Consider the following 19582-nt stretch of genomic DNA (forward strand, 5'->3'; position numbering starts at 1 on the left):
GATGGGCCAGAGGGGGCATCGTCAGCCATTTCCAAGGAGATCCTGTCCCAGGAGGAAAGGACAAATCAAGGCATCTTCCTGGAAGCCACAGCCTAACTCAAGGTGTGGACAGATCCCAAAAGCAGACTAGACCCAGACCCCCTTTCCAGGGCGGCCAGCCCAGGTGGGTACAGCAGGGCCCAGGAAGAGAAGGCCCGAGTCCTGTGACAATGTGAGACACCAGATTCTGCAGCCCAAAACTCCAGAGCTCCAGTGTGCTCTAAGAGGGTGGCCCAGTGGCAAAAAGTGGAAACCCTAACACCCGGAGAAGGAAGGGTTAAAAGTGCCTCGCCCCAACAAGGGCGCTTAGCCTCTTCAAACAGCTAAAGCCTGTTTTGCTTGGTGCAGGTTTTCCCAATAAATCCAGGGCCTGCAATGATTTACCAAGAGCCTTGGTTATTGGCAACAGCAATCTCACTTACCCAGAGCAGCACTGAGAACAAGCCGTAATTTAAAGCTGGATTTATATTGTTTGTTCTACAGCAACAAACTCAGCAAATCATAAATTCCCTTTGAGATGAAGAGAGGAAATTGACAGTATTTATGAACTCGAAAGGCAGAGAAGGGCCTGACCAGGCCTTTGATTTGTAACTGAAACTGCTTCTGGAAGCTTCAGCCAAGGACACAGCTGCCATCCAGCCCCAGGGAGCTGGGTTCCCGCAGGGCGTGGGCGCTGGGAGGGGAGGGATGCCTGGCAAGGTTCGCAGCCTCACCATGGGGATGCTCTGTGGGTCCTAAAGGCAGGACGTGGCTCTGTGCTCATCGGGACATATGGCAACAAGGCCAACACGGGCGGTTCTCAGATCGTGAGCTTCCTTACATCGAGGCGAGGGTGGTTTGTGAAAACCCAGGGTCACTTTGGTCTGGACACGACTGCTCATGTGCTATGTCCCACACGCACCTGCACTTCGGCCTGTGTCCTAGACATACCAAGTATCACCTTCTGAGCAGCTAAGAAAGAAATGAACAGAAGTAGATGCTCCCAAATCCCACCTAATAATGTCGGAGAACCAAGATGTGTTAGTGCGAAGCACACAGGATCTGAGAAGCTCTCACCGTCCCTCACGTCTCCCCCCGCCCAGCTCACTCCTTTTTCCCTTTTCATTCCACCCCCAACCCTCACTCCTTCCTCCTCACCCAGATTCCTCCCACCCGAGCCCTGGCCCCAAATAGTCTTCCTCAAAGACAACTCTCATCTGTTCCACGCTCAAAAGCCAATGGGATCCCAGCCTGATCCCTGTACCAGACATTCAAGGTGACCCACCTGCCTGTCCACTCTGTCCTCTCCAGCAGGCTTGCTCTGCTGTCTCACCGCCATCCTGCCTCGTCCTCACAGAAGCCACCCCACTACTATCATCCCTACATCTAAAAACACTGCCGGCGACACCTCCAGCTTCTTCCCGGAAATCTGCACTTATTTTTCCTTCAGTGCTCGGTTGGCTCCATCACTCTGAGACTGTGTGACCCTGGGGAAGTCATTTCTGTCACATGTACTATGAGGAGGGAAGACGAGATCATCTACATGTCTCCTCCATGCTGACATCTAGGACACTTGGGGGGATGTGACATGGGAAAGCCTGCCAGCCAGGTCCTGGGCTGCCCACCCATGTCCTACGTAGACTTCAGGGAAACATTTGGCCTGAGAGCCCCCCAGTGCCTATCTGCACTCCGCTGATTCCCAGCGGGAAGGGTGAGCTCAGGGAGCGAGGCTGCTCCTACCAGAGCCAAGCAGGGCTAAGGCGGGAGGCTCACCCAGATTCTCAATCATGGCGTCCAGCGCGGTCACCGCGGCGGCATAAATCCCCGAGTTCTTGGAGTTGAGGTTGTCTGCAACAGCAACGATGATGGAGAGCAGCATGGGGTGTAAGCTTTCTTTGAGGAGGGGGATCATCTTGGCAAGGGACTCCAGGGCCCACTGGTTCACTTTCTTGTTGGAATCCTGAAGCCTTGGGGTGAAAGCATCAAAGACCTATTGAGGGAACAGAAACCAAGAGCCCGTGGGAACCCAGGCTGGGCAGGAAGCCCACGACCCCACCAGCCACCCTCGGCAGGGATTCCTCCTGCCTCCCTGACAGGGTCATCCAGCCTGTGCCAGAACATCCTCAGCGATGAGGAGCTCACCTCCTCAAAAGGGGAGGAGGGCAAGAGGGGAAGAACCACCACGTACTGAGCACTCATTGCGTCGAAGCCTCTAGAAAATCTCGTTAGGGGTTCCCTGCACTCTCGTGGAATGATCTTAATCTGTGAGGCATGTGTTCCCATCCCCAGTTTACCATTCAAAACAAAGCAAAAACTGAGGCAGAAAGAGGGTAAGTGATTTGCCCCGGATTACACAGCTTAGTAGGGAACTTGGAAGGACGCCCCGGTCTGCTGACTTCAGGCCCGTGTCCGAACTACTGTGCTACATGGCTTAACAATCTGCAGTCTCGATCCTGAAAGAAGCAAGCATCTGGCCAGGCTCCCAGCCCACCTGCCCAGCCATCCTGGCCCCATCGCCTGGCAACCACGTACTCCACTGCCCAGCACATCATGAGCCTGGCTGGATCAGGAGCAGCCGTCAGCTGTGGCATCCTCTACCTCTACCCTCCTTGCCACAACTGTGCTGAAGGGATGAGAAACACCCAAGACGTCTCTGGGTGATCCCAGGTGCCTGGCAGGAGGCGGGGCCTTTGCCCCCTCGGCTGCTTCCAGGCAATCTCATGGCGTTACCAAGGCAACTGGATAGCCGGTGCACCTGGAGGCATCTGGCACCATGTCCCACTCTGTTCTGAGTTTTCCAGATTGAAGCTGCACCCCCAGGAGAGAGAAAGGGCAGCGCTCACCTGGACCAGGTTGGCGATGATGAGCTCCGGCGTGGCCTTGCAGTGCTCGAGAAGCCGTCCCACGCCTTCCATCCGAGACTGGTACTCTTTGGCCTCCAGCAGCCGCGTCAGCTCCCGAAGCTTCTCCGCCACCTGGAGGCCACCACGCACAGAGGAGCGTAGCCCCGCCAGCCGCAGGCCGTTGGAGCTGAGCCTGTGGGGAAAGGACTTCTGACCCGGGCAGACCCAGAGGATGTCTGTGCCTCTTGTCCCATGCTCCTCCCACAGACAGGTGAGACCGAGACAAGAGTGTCACCTGCAGCTTGGCCCACCCCCAGCTTCTCCACCTGCTGCTTGAGGACACCAGCCCTGGAACTCTGGAAATCCCCTTTCCTCCGGGGACAATAAGGTTGCCCAGAGCCCTGTCCTTTTGTCAGGGGACAGGGCTCTCTCTTCCTGCCTTTTTTCTCTTTTCAGAAAACACATGAAGGTGGCGGGGTGAGGGGGGGCGGCGGCTGGTGTGGGAGTGAGAAGTGGGAGTGCACCGAAGGGTGACCACACATTTAAGCTAAGAATGAGGGAAGATCTCACCACATGCCTTTATCCTGATCCCCGGTTGCCTCTGCCTATTCATACTTCTCCAGGGACCGGGGCAAGGTTACGCCCTGTTCTCTCCCACTGAGAGCCCATGTCTACTGCAACCTCTGGCCCAGTCCAGCCAGCAAGAGAGCCATTCCATAATGGACTCCTACCCCCCACACCCAGCTCAGAACCTGGCTCTTCGAGCACATGGCCTACATGGCAAGTCCCCTCTGACAGAGCCCAACATCAACCATGCTGTCATTCATGCCTCCAGTCCATGCGGCGTGCCCGCTGAGTGCCAGGGGCTGTCATGGGCACTAAGGACAGTGCGATGAGAGACATGTTCTTTGCCTTAAGGCGCTCTCAGACCAACGGAGGCAGGTAAGCCCAGGGGGCTGACGGAGGACTGAAGAACAGAGCACAGAGTGTCAGAGACAGCCTCTGGGGGAAGGTGACAGTGATGTGAGTCTTGTGGAATCCTGTAGAATAAATAGGCATGTTCTGGGTGCAGGCGGTGTAGAATAAGCAAAGGGAGACCGTGTGGGGGTGAGAGCAGGAAGCTAACCTCAAGCAGGTGGTCGGGGCTTCCCTGGGCACCTGCTAAGGTGTTCAGAGGGGTCCTCCCTGAGCACCAGAGAAGAATTTTGAGTTTCAGGAACATCAGTGACCAGGGAGGTTCTGCTTGGTTTCTGCTCCTCCCAGCACCCACCCTCCAGCCTCTCTGCCCATTCCCTCGCGTCTGTCTTTGTCCCAACTCTGCCTCTAAATTCACCCCAGGCCGCACTGATGGCCACAGGATGTGTGTGCAGCTCCAAGTGGACAGAGAAGCGCTGAGCTCGGGCAGGGAGCCTGGCCAGCAACGTGCCCGCACTGACCAACGGCATTGCTCCCACTCCGCAGGGACTGCAGAAACCAGCCTCTGCTGGCAAGTGCTTCCCAACTCAGGATTTGGTCTCCCTGAGATTGGGTGGGGGAACACCTCTTACAAATTCACCCATGAGTGCTGCAGACCCAACTAGGTCTCCGCCGTAGCCCAGACCCACAGAGACTCCCAGAGCCACCCCTGGCCCAGGGCCAGCAGGCCACCTCTGTCGGCAGCCTTGGATGGGGAGCCCCAGAGAGACAAGAGCAGCCATACCCGTCCTCGCCAGGCAGCCCGTTCTCACTCAGCACCAGACTCCTCGACACCTTGCGGCCCTTGGCAGATGGAAGTCCGTCACTATCTTCTAGTCCCTGGAGAAAGGCACATGGAACATGAGCCACAGGGGTGGCCCTCTGGGGAACTGCCGGCCACCCCAGGCTAGACCACAGCGAGAGCTTCTAAGGGCACAAATGAGCATTCCAGACCACTGGTAGTCACGGCAGGCGTCAAGATCCCCCATTTAACGGGAGACAGTGTGGACGCCCAGGATGGCTCAAGGCACAATGGCAGAGAGGGGCAGAGCCAGGTCCAAGCACAGGGGAAGGAAATCACCCTCATCCCACCTGGCAGGGGTCGTGGGTGAAATGGAATCTCTGGAATGCACAGCCCACTCCCCTGAGCTCCCCCACACCCTCCACCCCCACCCCTACCTGCTCAAGCCACCAACTCACCTGCTGCTTAATAGCCGCCATGACCTTCCGTAGGTCGTGAGACGGGAGGCTCTGCTTCAGAAAGGCGTCAAACTTCGTATTCGACATCAAGATATTCACCATCTTGCGGCCATAAAACCTACCACAGGAGAAAGAGAGGGATGAAGAAGCAGCCATAGAAATGCATCATAAATTCGCTTTACAGATTTACAGAGATTTTGTAATTGTAGTAAAAGAGTTTTTTAATACTTTTTCTAGTTAAGACAATAATTGCTAATTAAGACAGTTAAAAACTAGATTCATAAAGGAATAGACATCATCTGTAACCCCATTACCAAGAGAAAACTACTATTAATCTTTACATATTTTCTTGTAGCCTTTTTGATGCATAACATTTTTTGATGCATAAACATTTTTGTTGATACCAGAATGTACATATCACTTGCCTCTGGCTTTTTTTCACTTCATCATTCATCATCTTCCCATGTCATCCTTTTTAGTGGATTTATTCCATTGGATGACTATACCAAGATGTACTTAACTTCTTCTAATATGGGGCATCTAGGAGTCTGAGGAAGGGTGCAAGGGGGCAGTATGGAAGAGAGTGGTCAGCTCTACATAACAAACAGCGGTGGTTGGGGGAGGAAATCAAAGAGGGCTTCATAGAAGAGGTGACCCTTACATTGGGACTCGAAAGAGGAGTAGGAGTTCCCATGTGGGATGGGATCAGGGAGAAAGGGGGTGGAGGTGTGGGTCATTCCAGGGTCTGCAAGACAATCAGACACGTTAGCAGGTGTGTGGTTGGAAAACAGCAGGCAGGGCCTGGATGCAAGAGAGGAAAGGGAGAAGGTATGACCCAATTTCTAGAAACGTGAAGGAGCTGGGCTTTAACGTGCAGATAGTGGGAAGCTGCAGAATGACCAGATTCGCACTTGAGAGAAAATGTCTCTGACAGCAGGTGAGGGGCCAGGAGACCTGCTAAGATGACACCATGATAGTCCGGACAAGAGATGATGAAGTCCTGAAATCAGGCTATAGAGTGGGAGGAAGAACAGGAGGTCAGACTCAGGACCTACTAAGTGGAAAGTGGAAAGTGCAGGGCTTGGTAGCTGATTGGAGTGGAGCAAGAAACATCTATCTATGTCATATTTCCCTCAACCCAAGACTCCATTGATTATAAAATGCACCATTGATTTATTTTCCCCTGAGGAAAAACAAAAATAGAAAGCACTGACAATTTCCACTGCATTCAACGACACTGCCCCATTGGGAAGGCAACACTTTCGTGTATCATCTCAGAAACAGAGATAACGTTACTCGTGGGCAGTGCCCCTCCTTCCTTAGGCTGGCTAAACTACTTGGTGGCTGCCCGGTAACGAAGTGTGGAATTTTGGTAGTTCCGTCCGTGACTGTTTGCATTAATATCTAATTTATGTCCCATCACTCTAGTTCCGCGCCTCTTCTCATACACTATAACTTTTCATTTCAATGCCGAAGAATAGCGTAATATTTCTGAGGCATTTTAGGGAGCAATTAAACTCAACAAGTCCCCACAGAGCAACCACGGTGACTTCTTAAAATAAATAGAAAAGGCTAACAAGCAAAGAAAGGCTCCTAGTTTAGTTTCTACGATGCAAACTGCAATTCGAAGGTTTACGCTATAAGCAATAACGACCGAGTTTGAGAATGTGCAGAGAGTAAAACCCAAATCAAAATTGCTGCATGGCCAGCAGCCACTGTGAGACGCCTCTGATTGTAAGATATTAAAACGTGGGGGGAATTGTGTGTCTTAGAATCAACGAAGTATGAAGGTCCCTGCTCTGCATCGTAGATGACTCAGTAAATAACAGTGACTTTTAACAGCGGAAGGAACACAGCCAGAGAAACAGGCTTGGGGAGAAGGCAGTGGGTTCATTTAGGGAAACTCTGCACCAAAGATGACCGTGGGACATCTGACAGCAGGGACGGGTCCTCCAGAGACCTTAGAGGAGAAGCACTGATGCTCAGAGAAGGGGTAGGCTGGAGGGAGACCCTACAGAAGCATCAGAGTTGCCGTGGCCGGGGCCACGGAAGTGGTAACTGTACTCAGGGCAATTTGTAAGAGGAGGACAAGAATGAAGACAGTCCTGTGGCCATCTACATCCAGAGGGCGGGCAGGCAGAGAGGTGGCTACAGAGAAAGAGAGGAACTAGGGACTGCAGGGCCACGGATACCGGAAGCACAGGTGCCAAGAAGGAAAGTAGAGTGTCGTCAACACCAGCAACGTGACAGGTCAGACTGGAGGGGGACACTCCAGCTGGAGAGACAGTAGATCTCGATGTCCATTCCCCTCTCAACAACTACAAAGAAATCAAGCAGGACCTTCTAGTTCCCCACCAATGCTCCTCATTTCAGTAAATGACACTGTCATTTACCCAATTGTTCAGTTTAAAAGCCGAAGCATCATCTTTGATTTCTCTTTGAAAGCCTCACCACCCACATCCTGTTGGCTTTGCCTTCAGAAGACACCCCAGTCCAGCTCTCCCCTCCCCTCTGCTAGCCTCCAGCACCCCTGGCAGCGATGGGGGAGTCGCCATCTGTCTGGTGTCCCTCCTCCCTCCTGGCCCCCTCCCTGACTATCAGTACACTAATGAGCTGCCAGAAAGATTTTTTTTTTTTTTTAAATCAAGAAGGCAGCAAACATTCAAAGACACACAAACTCTAGGGGCACCTGGGTGGCTCAGTCATTAAACATCTGCCTTCAGCTCAGGTCATGATCCTGGGGTCCTGGAATCAAGCCCCACACTGGGCTCCCTGGGCTGTGGGAAGCCACTTCTCCCTCTCCCACTCCCACTCCTGCTGCTTGTATTTCCTCTCTAGCTGTCTCTGTCTGCCAAATGAATAAATAAATAAAAATCTTTAAAAAAGAAAAGAAAAGAAAAAAAGACACACAAACTCTAGTAACCAGGGGGGAGCAGCACTCAGAAATAATAATGATTTGGCACTTTTACCCGTTGGATCAATAAAAATCAGAACTCCTGACACTGCAAGGCCGTGCAGGTTCAGGCCCTGGCCCGGCAGGAGGGTGGTTGGAGGGATGCGGTTAGCTCAAGAGTTCCCCACGATGCTCAGGCCACTTAGTAGGACACAGGCCCCTGACCTCAGTCTTGCCCCGAAGAATACACCCAGACATTCTTCCTGGGCTCTGCCAGGGAACACATGTGTGAGCACAACCGCCGTGGGAGAGCGCGCCCGGGCCGGTGTGGAAGCCTGGCAGGAGGGGGATATGCCCAGGAACTGAGGGGTGTAACTGACTGGCCCCAACCCTAGCTTTCCAAGACTGTTGACCAGGTTCCAGCACTCGCCTGCTTCACGCTGTCGAACATCTCCTCGCACTCCTACTGAATGAAGATCCTCTGGTGGCTTCTGGTCACACCCCAGCCAAATCCTCCCTCCTGATGTCGGCCCAAGGGGCCCTGCCCGGCCGAGCCCTGCCCTGTCCCACTCATCGCCTGTCTGCTCTGCCGCCCTCGCCAGGCGCCATGCAGCCCCACCTTCCTCCTCCCAGAGCCCTGAGCATACTCTCATCCAGGGGAGCCTTTGTCCATCTCCTTTGCTGGGACCCCCGCACCCCAGACCCCCAGTGAGCTGGCTCCTGCTGGCCCTCCTGTTCTCAACTCCAATGTCACTCTTCCAGAGGATCTGCCCCGACGCTCAATCACAGTCGCTGTCACCCCATTCTTCACCGTGGTGCTTTTCTCTCTAAGAGACCCCTTATCTGTCTCTGAAATGATCCTAATAATTTATTTGTTTATTATCTGTCCACCCCCCCCTAGGGTAGCAGAGGCCTAATCCTCTTATTCCCTGCACTGCCCGTAATAATGAAGCGTGGTCAGCTCACTACCCTTGAAAAGACTGAATGGCCTTTCAGAGGATGGAGCTGGGGTGGGTCAGGAACCAACTGAGAGCAGCGGCAACAGAGGGAGAACCAGAGGCGGGCAGCGTTGGCCATTCCTCTAGGCCTGGCTATGCCGGCGGAGAGAGATGGATGGTGGCCATAAGGGAAGGACACAGCTGTGGTCCGTCTGATTGTCCCTCCCATGGCCACGCCAAGCTGGGCGGGCCAGGGCCCTTGGGGGTGGCTGGTCGCCTTACATGCCCTGGGCTGGCAGGTGGAGCCCCCGGACCCCTGCGCCCGCATCACCTGGTGTCCTGGTTGGAGTCCTGGGCCAGCCTCACCAGGTTGTGGACCAGCATCTCCGTGCTGTCCCTGGTGCCAGAGAGAAGCTTCTCGGCGCCTATCTGCTCCAGGACGGTTGAGAGGTGCTCGGCAGTGCATTTCCGGACTAAGGGGTTTCGGTGGCTGAAAAAAAAAAAAATGTAATCTCAGTCAAGGGACTGGCTCAGACCAGGAATTGTGGAATCGCCATGCCATGATGGACTCCAAAATCTCTCATGGGGCCACAGGGGATCTTCTAAGAAAGAGCAGTCACGTCCTGATCACAGAACCCAGGATGACAATGTAAGGATGGGAGAAGGAAGAAGGAGCGCCTACAGCCTCGTGGTGCTCGGCACACACACAGGTGTTCACTACCTCTGGGCCTTCCTGAGCCCATGTTTGCCTTCCCCAACTTTTCTCCACCCAGAAAGATCCTACCCAACCCGTGTCTCCTTCTCTGCCCTCCCCAGGCCCCCAGCAGAATGTTACCTGGGGCTAATGCTGTCCTGGTCCCCTGAGAAATACAGGTGCGCCCTTGGGGCTCCCCGGCAGGCAAGGAGCTCCCGGGGAGCTGGTGCCAAGCTTCCTTCCCTACCCCGTGGAATCCTGTGCCCCGCTGGTGCCAGGCACAAGCCCACACTTAGTGGGAGCTAACTGCACATTTGTTGAAGTGAACTGAGATAGGAAGGAGAGACAGGGGATCCATGGGTGATCTGGTAACCCTAACAGGAAGAACCTGAAATCTTATAAGAGAAACCCATCAGAATGTCACTTGTTTCTTTTTCACCCCTTTCAAACGGCCTGTGTGGCCACAGTTCATTAGACACCTGACCCTGCTTCTTGCCTCAGTTTCTAACAAGTTGCCTCAGCTTGTAACGAGCATAGCCTCGGAGCCAGACGCCCAGCTAAACACCCCCATCTGCCAGCTGTTTGACCCCACACACCACTGTTAGCATCATTTTTGCAGGTGAGGAAGCTGAGTAAAGGGGGGAATCCAGCAAAAAAGTACAATTAATTTCTCCCCCAGTTAGTGGCAGCCACCGTGAGCGGTCCATAAATGTTACAGTAAAGGCAGGCACAGTTCTGAGTGCCCTTTCATGAAGCAATTCATTTACTCCTCACACTTGGAGGAGGTATGCACCCTTATCGTTCCCATTTTACAGATGATGAAACTGAGCCCAGAGTTCAGTAACAATCCAGGATGTGAACCCAGGCCACGTGACTCCGGAGCCCGTCACCCTTCCCACCAGGCTGCAGGGCAGCTAGCGAAGGCTGGCCAGCTGCTGCCACACACCCTGGGGTCTTTTCCAGAAGCCTCCTGCATCTGTGTCACGACTGCCTCTGGGGCTGAGAGTGGTGTGGCCCCGTGGGATAAAGGCTTTGGGAAATGGTTTTGGTTTTCCTTTAAGTTTGGGTTTTTCGATAAGGTGAAAGCAAATCTGGCCGCAGAAAGGCTCCCTCGGTAGGCCAACACCTTCCTCCTCCCCAGAAAAAGGCCAAGAGGTGTGAGGTAGAGCGAGATTGTGGGCCTTGCTCTGCTCACAATCTTGATTTCATCAGAAAGAACGCCCGTCGCCTGGGAGAGGCACGCAGGCCACAGGCAGGCTCTCAGCCCCGTCTCCAGGGATGTCACCACAGACGCTCTGAACTCCCCAGCCTTGAACAGAACACAGCAGCTCTCCCCTTGCGGCTGAGGCTCAGGGCTGCCCGGAGCTCGCCTCCTTATCCCCAACCCGACTCAAGAAAGGTGGGAGAGAAGCGCACCAGGAAGCAGGGGTCTTCCTCCCGCCAGCCACATGTGTGAGGACCCGCCCCATTTGCCTGCTCCTCTCCCAGTCCCAGACCTCTCCCCACGCCTTTCCTTCCCAACCCACCCCTCTGACAACAAGCCACCACGTACTAGATGCCCGCCGAGGTGAGGGCCACCAGGGAGCGGGCGGGGGTCACATTCTCCACCATGGCACCCAGGGAGCGGTTGGCAGCTCTCTGAATGAACTCGCTGGTGTTCCCCATCTTTTGAAGCAGGCAGCGGGCGATCTCCTCAGCCTCCTGGTCCATGTTCTTCTTCAAGGCCCGGAAGAGGGCCCCCAGGGTGCTGATGGCCAGGCGGGACACTTTGGAGCGGAGGTTGGTGACCTAGGAAAGGGATGGGACAGGGAGCATCCAGGACTGCTGGATCTTGCCAAGGGCTCCAGAACATCCAAGAAAGGAACACAGCCCCACGGGCTCCTGCCACTGCCACCCTCCCTGCAGGCCAAGGCCTCGCCAGGCTGGAAACGAAAGTCATGCAGCAGCTCTGGACAAAACAGCCCCGTTTTTTAAAAAATCCTATTGTCATCATCATAATTATTAATTCTACCTGAAATTTAAAATTTGAACATCTGAAATCTGTGCAACATTTTGTCTTCAAAGTATTTTTACAAATAATGTTCGATTTAGTCTTCACAAGCCGTCCCCCACTCAACCTCCTCCCCACCCCTGGAACAGTCTATCCCCAAGAAGGGGCCTGGCCTTCACGTGTGGTAAGATGCATCTCAATGCCTCTCCGGCTGGTCTAGGTCCCCCGCCCCAGCCCCAGGGGAGAAAGTCCTTGGGAAATGTTACAACTTCCTTGAAGCTAGAGATCTAGCCCGGAACATTCCAGCCCCTCTCATCGGGCGTCTGAGTGCAGAGGACAGCACAGGGCTGGGACAAACAGGCTTACAGGACTCTGGCTGTTTCAATGTGCAGAGATTAGAAACAAGGAAACCCCAAAGCCCCAGTTTTCCAATCTGAGACATGGGCAGCTACCTCACACGTCCATGGCTAAGGGCTAAGATATAAGCAGGGGATGCCACGTTCCAGGGAGCCATGGCCCCTCTGTGACTGCCGTGTGAACCACACTGAGCAGTGGCACCTGGGAAGGGGGGACTGCCTGCCCCACAGGGTGGGGACAGCGCACAGAACACAGGCTATCTAGGCGGCCTCACCTCTCCAGTCACAGCCAAGGACACGTCGTGTAGCCTCCCAGCAAGGACATCTGAATGACAGACCGCCAGGCGCTGGACACTCAGCAGGCCCTTCTCCTTCGTCTGCCTGAGAAGCAAGTTCCAGGCCCGTCACTGGCAGCTGCGGAGGGAGGAGCCCAGCTCCCTGTGCAGACCAGGGGCGCCCCTGCCACCACCCCTCCCCTGTCATAGGGGAGGCAGGCAGCTGGGGTCAGGAGAAGGGGTCCCCTCACCAGTCGCTGCTCTCCAGGCACTGGAGAGCATCCATCAGCCCCAGCTCAGGGTTCGAGAAAGGCCTCAACTCCTTAAAGGTCCTAGGATCCAACTCTTCCTCCTCTTCTTCCCACTCGGGAGACCCCAAGGTAAGCACCGCAGGTAATGAGTTGGCTGTTTTCACAGAAAAGAAAAGGAACACGGCATGTTTCAGCAGGAAGACTCAGGCCTGGCCTGACACGAGGTGTGCTCAGAGAAGGGACTGGCCAGGACGGAGAGGGCAAGGTCTGTGCGTCCCCTGCTGCGGAGCCGCTGACATCTTCGAAAGTTCTAGCTGTTTTCGGCCTTTTCCACCCCAGCCCTGCCATCCTGATGGTTCTAAACAAGCCCGCCTGTGATACCCTGCTTGATGTCACATGACAAAGCCCACCGCGCCCTATCTGTGGTTGGGTGAGGCTTGTCAGTCTGCAAGGAGGGAAACCCTCCTCACATTGGTGATGTCCTAACCTCATCCCCACCCAGGAGCCTGTGTTATCGGCTTCTCCTCCTTCCTCCCCACTCTCTATCCTTTGTGAAGTTGCCCACAGGCAAGGCAGGAAAGTGGCCCAAAGGAAGAAGCAGGGGACAGTGATAGCTCGAAAGAGACAAGGCAGCTGGAGGGGGTGCCGTGTGGTCGAGATGTGGCAGGGACTGCCAACAAGCAGGGATGCTGTTTAAAATTCAGGTCATGCTTTCTAGGCTCCCCTTCTATGGGGACAGGTGCGAGAATCATAAAATCCTAGTGGAACGGTAAGGGAGTTGAGCCATCTATCTGCTGCAGTGCCCAAAACACATCATCGAGGCCTCCGAGGCACAGCGGGGCGGGGGTCCCCACCCACAGCCCCTCAGTATCTCCGTCACCAGAGCCATGACAACAGGGTCTCCTCTGAACCCAGAGCTATCACTGCCACACCTCACTTCCTGGCTACTTCTCTTCTCCACCAGCATGAAGGTCCAGGCAGCCCACACAGCAGGTCCTAGGCAGGGCAATCCTTTACTTAAAGCCAAGACCAAAAGACGTCATTCCCGGATTCTCTTCTCAGCTTTGCCAATGGACAAGAGTCATTAGCCAAAATCTTAGCCCCCATGGGCCAACATCGCCTTAAGTAAATTCAGGTGACTTTGGGTCTCTGGGTCTCAGTTCTCTTGACTCTAAAATGAGTGGGGTAGATTATACAGACCATTATCTCCTGAGTATCGACCATTCAATCACCACTTTCATGACCGCTTGCCATGTCTCTTAATTACCCGTAATTTTATTTAATGGCATTTTTCTTCAAGCCAATCCACTTTTCAGAATCTTAAATAAGTTTATCCTAAAGGGATATCTATGTCACTACCATGATTGGCAAACAAATATTATTTGTCACAGGACAGGATATTTGCAATAGAAGTAAAAGGACATTATAAACTCCAGCAATCAAATTGTAACCAGCTTCGGATGACTCAAGCTGGAAGGAAGATCTCTTTGTTTAAAAAGCAGATTTCCAAGCCTGAGAGGGCTGCTCACGACTGACACTGAATTCAGACTTTCTACTTGACAGAATCAAAGGGACAGAAAGAGAACGGAAAAGAAGGATGAGTCAGTATTATTTCTGGCATTAAAATGATGTTCTGTTCTCTCACTATAGTCCCACCACAGCCCACGCTTAAAGAAACTCTGAACCAGACTGGTTGTTTTCAAATGTTCTTTAGTAGCAAAATCTTTCACAACTGAAAGGTCAGGTGGGTGTCCAACATATTAAAAAATGAAGCAAAATCGAAGCTTCTCTGGTAGAATGGGGTCAGAGCCTCTTTGTGCCTTGGCACCATCCCACAGAACTTTTGGATCCTGGGATCCCCAGCGGGAATCAGCCCTATCCAACCCTGACATTTCACGAGGCAAACTGCAGGAACCCAAGGTCTTCCCAGACCCCTCTCTTCCTCTTCGCGAGGTTTCCAGCCACTTTCGGGGTTGCTTCTCCCCGGCACCTGTAATCCCAGTGCACTGGTGAGGCCTCTAGGACATGTCCTTGGCTGGGCACACCTGCCCTTCTACCAGTAATTCCAGTTACGATTCCCCGGACCCTCAGTCTGGCCCATTGATACTTTTGACTCCCACACTATCCCTTGTTCTCTGGCAGTGTGATCACACCTCAGGCTGCCCTCTACTCTAACACAGGTGATGGGAAAAAGCAGAGTGGCCCAGGTCCCCTTTCCATACCCCAAAGCATCCCGAGGCCGCACAGCGAGATGGACACATGTCCCCCAGCCAGTCGGCCGGACCCTACCTGAAGCATGGCGGGCAAAGCTGGGCTCCTGCTTGCTGACGGGGATGCTGGGCAGCGAGGCCCGGTTGGCCCGCCTCCTCAGGATACCACTGATGTTTCTGCGTGGGCTGCTCAGCCCCGTGGGCACAGACATGGTCCCATTGCCCCGGAGGGGAAGGAGGCCTGTGGAGGCAGAGAAAGTCCTAGAATGGCGCTGGTCCTGCCTGTTCTTGGCCCCAGTCCTCCTCTGGATGTGGGCCCATTAGTGGCTCCCGGTCCAGTGTCCAGATGGGGAGCATCAGGAGCTGTGGATAAACCCTCTCTCATCTAGGGGTTGGCCAGGACATCTCCCCAGCCTGAGGGGATCCTGCCCCCAGGCGCCCAGGTACCTTCCTTCATCAGGACTCTGCGGGAGGCCAGGCTCTGAGAAGCAAGCTCCCTCTCCCTCTCCAGCTCCTTTGGCCTCTGGAGCACCTCCATCTCCTTCATCTGCCTCAGCCGCATCTTCTCCTGGGCAGACTTGGAGATGGTCACCTGGATCTGGCAGAAGGTCAAGGCAAACTCTGTTACCTTGAGGACCCACCGGTGTCTTCTGTACCTGCATTTATTCAATCAGGAGTGTGAGTGGCTCCTACGTGCTATCGCTCTTCTGGGAGTGAACAAAACGACCAAGAACTTGCTCCCGGAGGGCTGCCATGGAGCAGGGAAACAGCAAACAGAGCAATCTCTAATGTCAGGCCATATGTACCAGAAGGGAAGGAGGGACAGAGGGTTACCGGGGCTTCCATTTTAGGTAGGAAGGCCCAGAGGGACTCCCAGAGGAGAGGAAATTGAAGCAGAGACATGGCTAAAATAAGGGAGCAGAGGCCATGCAAATTTCTAGGGGAGATGGGTGCTAAGCAGAGGAAAGAGAATGCAAAGGTCCTGAGGCTGGAGGGTGCTGGGCACAGTTGGGGGCAGGGAGGATACTGGCTGAAGCACCCCAAGTCAGAGGATGGGAGGACACGGGGTCAGAGGTGGCAGGGGTGGGCAAAGCCATAGTGCACCGGGCCCTGTGGCCCATGGTGAAGGGTCAGACATGTCCTCTAAAGGACACAGAAAACCACTGAGGTTCTGAACACAGGAGTGACCTGATTGGACTTCCACTGGGAGACAAGGCGTCCCTCCAAGTGTTGTTGTTTTATAACTTTATATTTGGGAATAATTTAAGACTCACAAAAAGTTGCAAAACAGAGCCAAGAGTCTCCATGTGGTGGGGCTTGCACTAGCACAGCGAGAATGAGGATGACAGAAAGGCCTGATTGTGGACAGGTCCCAGAAGCAGAGCCCACTGCTTTTGCTGATATATGAGGTGTGGGGCAACAGAGAAAGAGGAGGCAAGGGTGGGCCCAAGATTTTTGGCCAGAGTAGCTGGAAGGTTGGAGTGGCCTTTTCTTGCCATTTACTGGGGAAAGAGCTTTTGGGGGGTAAAGATTCAACAGCTGAGTTTTAGATGAGCTAAGTTTGAAATATAATTAGATACCTAAATGGAAATGCAGAGTATCAGTTAATACCTACTTAGTTACAAAATTTGACTGCTCCCGGAGGTCAGGGGAAGGTCAGGGCCAGAGAGGGACATTTGGGAGTCCTCAGCATACAGATGGCACTCAATGCCATGGACCAGAACAGGTCACTGGGGGTCAGATAAATAGGTCAGAGGCCAGAGATCCGAGCTCTGGGGCCTCCAGCATGTAGAGGGCAAGAAGATGAGGAGTCAGCTAAGAGGACTGGGAAGGAACAAAATCCGATAGGGGTGAAAAACTAGGAAGGAAGCCATCCCCTCGCCTCCCTCCCAAGGTGGGAACTTCAAGAATGAAACAGCAAAGCTGCTGACGGGGGTGGCAGTTAGAAGAGGGCTCAGCTGTGCTGCTCGTGGGAAGCTGGAGGTCATCGGTGGCCTGGACATGGGCAGCTTCCATGAGGGCAGTGGGACCCAAACCCGACTGCAGTGGACTCAGGACAGAACGGGTGGAGACAAAGCAGTCGTTTTATTTTTTTAGACAAAAGAAATCACAGAGAGCTAAGTCACTGATGGGAATGGTCTGATTCCGGGGAGGATATTGCTGATGCAAGAACAGTTAGAAATGCTGGGGCCGGGGCGTGGCTGGACGAAGCTAGGAGAGCAGGACATGGAGGGTGAGCGAAGGGGGTGCTTCAAAGCGAGATGCCAGTGGGGGAGAAGTTATCACAAGGTCCTCGGTCTGACCATGGGGCGAGCGGCCAAGGCAGGCTGGGAGGTGGGGTCGCCTCCCAGCCCTGAACTGTTCTTCCTTCATTCCAGGCTCTGATGTCCTGGCTGGAGTGGGAGGGCTGCGATGCCCGGACCTCGTCATCGTCATCCCTGGACCCTAACACAGCGCAGGCGCCCAGCGGCCCTTCCGGGCATGTTTCCTGTACGCTTCCTTCTCCGCTTCAGAGACTGAGCACAAGCGCTCCCACAGCAGTGACTCTTCAAGTGTTAGTAAACACACCCAGACCAGGGAAGAGAATCATCTGGACCAAGGTCACCTTAGAAGTGCAAGGTGTCTGCCAGCCTGTCCAGCAGAGTCTTTGGCTGATCCGCCCAAAGCAGCTGCCTCTCAGTTTCTATCTTGGGTGCTGGTTCAAATTACTGGGCTTGGTTCACCTAAGCTCCTCTCCACTCTCCACATCCTGCTCCCTTCCGAACCTCGGGTGACCTCCTTGTGCCCTCCCTTCCTCCCTCGGCTCCCCGCGATACTCCCCTTCCCCTAGCCCCCACCCTCATCCTTCTCTTCCTCTCTCTTGTTTCTCTTCCTTTCCTCGGTCCTCACCCCCAAACCATCTTCAGGTTCCAGTCCTAAGCACCCGGGGAGCTGACTCAAACTGGCCTTTTTTTTTGCCTTTTTTTCTTGCCTTCCTCAAACTGGCCCCACATTTATAAATTTCAGCAAACAGGCTTGTGCTCAGCCAGTGGTCCACTCTGACCCCCACTTTCTCCTCCCCTCACTTTCCAGGTATACCTTGGTACTGTTCTCCTTCTGGTCCTCGTCTTTTTTTTTTTTTTTTCTTGCCTTCCTCAAACTGGCCCCACATTTATAAATTTCTTGCCTTCCTCAAACTGGCCCCACATTTATATATTTCAGCAAACACGCTTGTGCTCAGCCAGTGGTCCACTCTGACCCCCACTTTCTCCTCCCCTCACTTTCCAGGTATACCTTGGTACTGTTCTCCTTCTGGTCCTCGTCTTGGAGCGAGGGGCGGGCTTCTTTGGCCTGGCCGAAGGAGAAGGCTGTCAGTGTAGGAGCAGACTGAGATGAAGGCAGGGGGTGCTTCGTAGGGGCAGCAGACCTGTCTCTGACAGGCAGGGCTGAAGGTCTTGGCTCTGAGGAGTCAAGAACAAGAATGGAGCTGAGGATGCCCAGCACTCCGAAGCCGCTCCCACCCTTCTGGGCTGCCCCTGGGGCTCTGTGACCCTGTGGCTGGTGTAACATTTTACTACCTAAGCCTGCCACCGTCTGCTGTTCTGCCCAGTGCTTGCTTGGTGGCACAAGTCTACAGATCAGCACTGGTGGGCATAGAGCAGGCTGCCCAAGGACCAGCATTCTCCTCCTCTCACGTGTGCATCCATCCATCCACCCATATACCCATATGCCCATTCATTCAATAATTACTGCACACCTCATTGTAAGATAGGGAAGAGAGGAGGCCGGGCAAGAAATAGGGGGCGGTCTGTTACCTAGAAGTTTAAGATAGCTCCTGAGGATGTCAGTCTGTCTTACCTGAGAGGTGTGCACCTCAGGAAGAGAGAAAATAAACCAAGCCCCATCATCACACAGTGTGGAAGGACCAGAGAACAAACCGATGCTGGTCCCATCCCCTCGTTTTACGGATAGAGAAGACCCAGCAACTTTCACACGCTCTTGTGACTGGTACAGTATTCATTTCCAAGGGACATCAAATCAATAGTATCTCTTAGTCACTCTAGATTTTCCTAATCAATAGACTTCAAAAGCAACGTGTCTTATTATGGAGGCAGGAAAGGGATAGATCAGCTTTCTTTCAATGAAAGAAATGTTAACTGGGTTCTCCTGTTCACAGTGTTTGGAGTGCATTGCTCTTGGGTAAACCTGCAAATAAGGGGTCTGCCGGAATGGGGGTCACCCTCTGGGGCTGCCAAAGGTTGGAAGGGACACCTTGAATCTGGGACCTCCAGGAGGGCTCCCAGTTTCCCCTGACCTCTGCCCAGCCCATGCCTTCTGCCAAGGATCCCTCTGCTTGGATCGCTGGAGAAGGATGGAGGGCCAAGATAGAGGAGGGGTAAAGGCTTCGTTTGCTCAAAAGTAAGGGGGCAGGGCAGAGGACACAGGTGCTTAGGTGCCAGCTAATGAGGACAAGGACTGCAGGAATGCCATGAGACTGAGGAAGCCCCCAGCATCAGACAATACCACGTGAGCTCCTTCTGTGTGGTAGGCGTGTTACACTTACTGGGCCATGTTATCCCCAGCTAATGGCTGGAGGGTCAGAGAGCCCTTTAAGGACTTCACTATCGCGCATCCCCTCTCCTCACCCCCAACTCCATGAGACATCCTGGAAAGCCTTGTCTGAGCAGCCCGGCCCCTGCCCCCAAGCCCCCGGGGACCCGGTTCTCAAGCAGCATGATGAGATGCAAACAAGGTGATGCAAACAAGGGAAGAGTTACAAACTGGGGTCTCCTGGCACACTCAGGGGTAGCCGTTAGGGACACTGTGGGTGCCAGCATGGGTCACACCAGACCGCCCGAGGTCACCCCACTGCAGCCCAGCCAGACAGCAGCAGGGGAAGCGGCCGCCCCCGCGGTTTCTATGCCAGGCCTGCCTCTTGAGCTCAGCTCAAGTGCTGAGCCTGGGGCTTCCTGGGCCACCG

The 19582-nt window shown here is 54.0% G+C and overlaps 1 protein-coding gene across 1 annotated transcript in view; it reads right to left on the reverse strand.

Annotated features, from left to right (window-relative positions):
- TOGARAM2 (TOG array regulator of axonemal microtubules 2) overlaps nucleotides 1-19582 on the reverse strand; it is a 41348-nt gene that overhangs the window by 9801 nt on the left and 11965 nt on the right. Inside the window, exons 7-17 of the mRNA XM_080814243.1 lie at nucleotides 17896-18062; nucleotides 15070-15220; nucleotides 14702-14863; nucleotides 12413-12566; nucleotides 12162-12267; nucleotides 11093-11328; nucleotides 9178-9336; nucleotides 5016-5133; nucleotides 4561-4655; nucleotides 2862-3054; nucleotides 1792-2008 (exon numbers count right to left, since the gene is read on the reverse strand). Coding sequence (XP_080670369.1) covers nucleotides 1792-2008; nucleotides 2862-3054; nucleotides 4561-4655; nucleotides 5016-5133; nucleotides 9178-9336; nucleotides 11093-11328; nucleotides 12162-12267; nucleotides 12413-12566; nucleotides 14702-14863; nucleotides 15070-15220; nucleotides 17896-18062 — 1758 coding nt within the window. The remainder of the gene's footprint in view (nucleotides 1-1791; nucleotides 2009-2861; nucleotides 3055-4560; nucleotides 4656-5015; nucleotides 5134-9177; nucleotides 9337-11092; nucleotides 11329-12161; nucleotides 12268-12412; nucleotides 12567-14701; nucleotides 14864-15069; nucleotides 15221-17895; nucleotides 18063-19582) is intronic.

The sequence above is a fragment of the Martes martes genome (assembly GCF_963455335.1).
Source record: "Martes martes genome assembly, chromosome: 9".
Taxonomy (NCBI): domain Eukaryota; kingdom Metazoa; phylum Chordata; class Mammalia; order Carnivora; family Mustelidae; genus Martes; species Martes martes.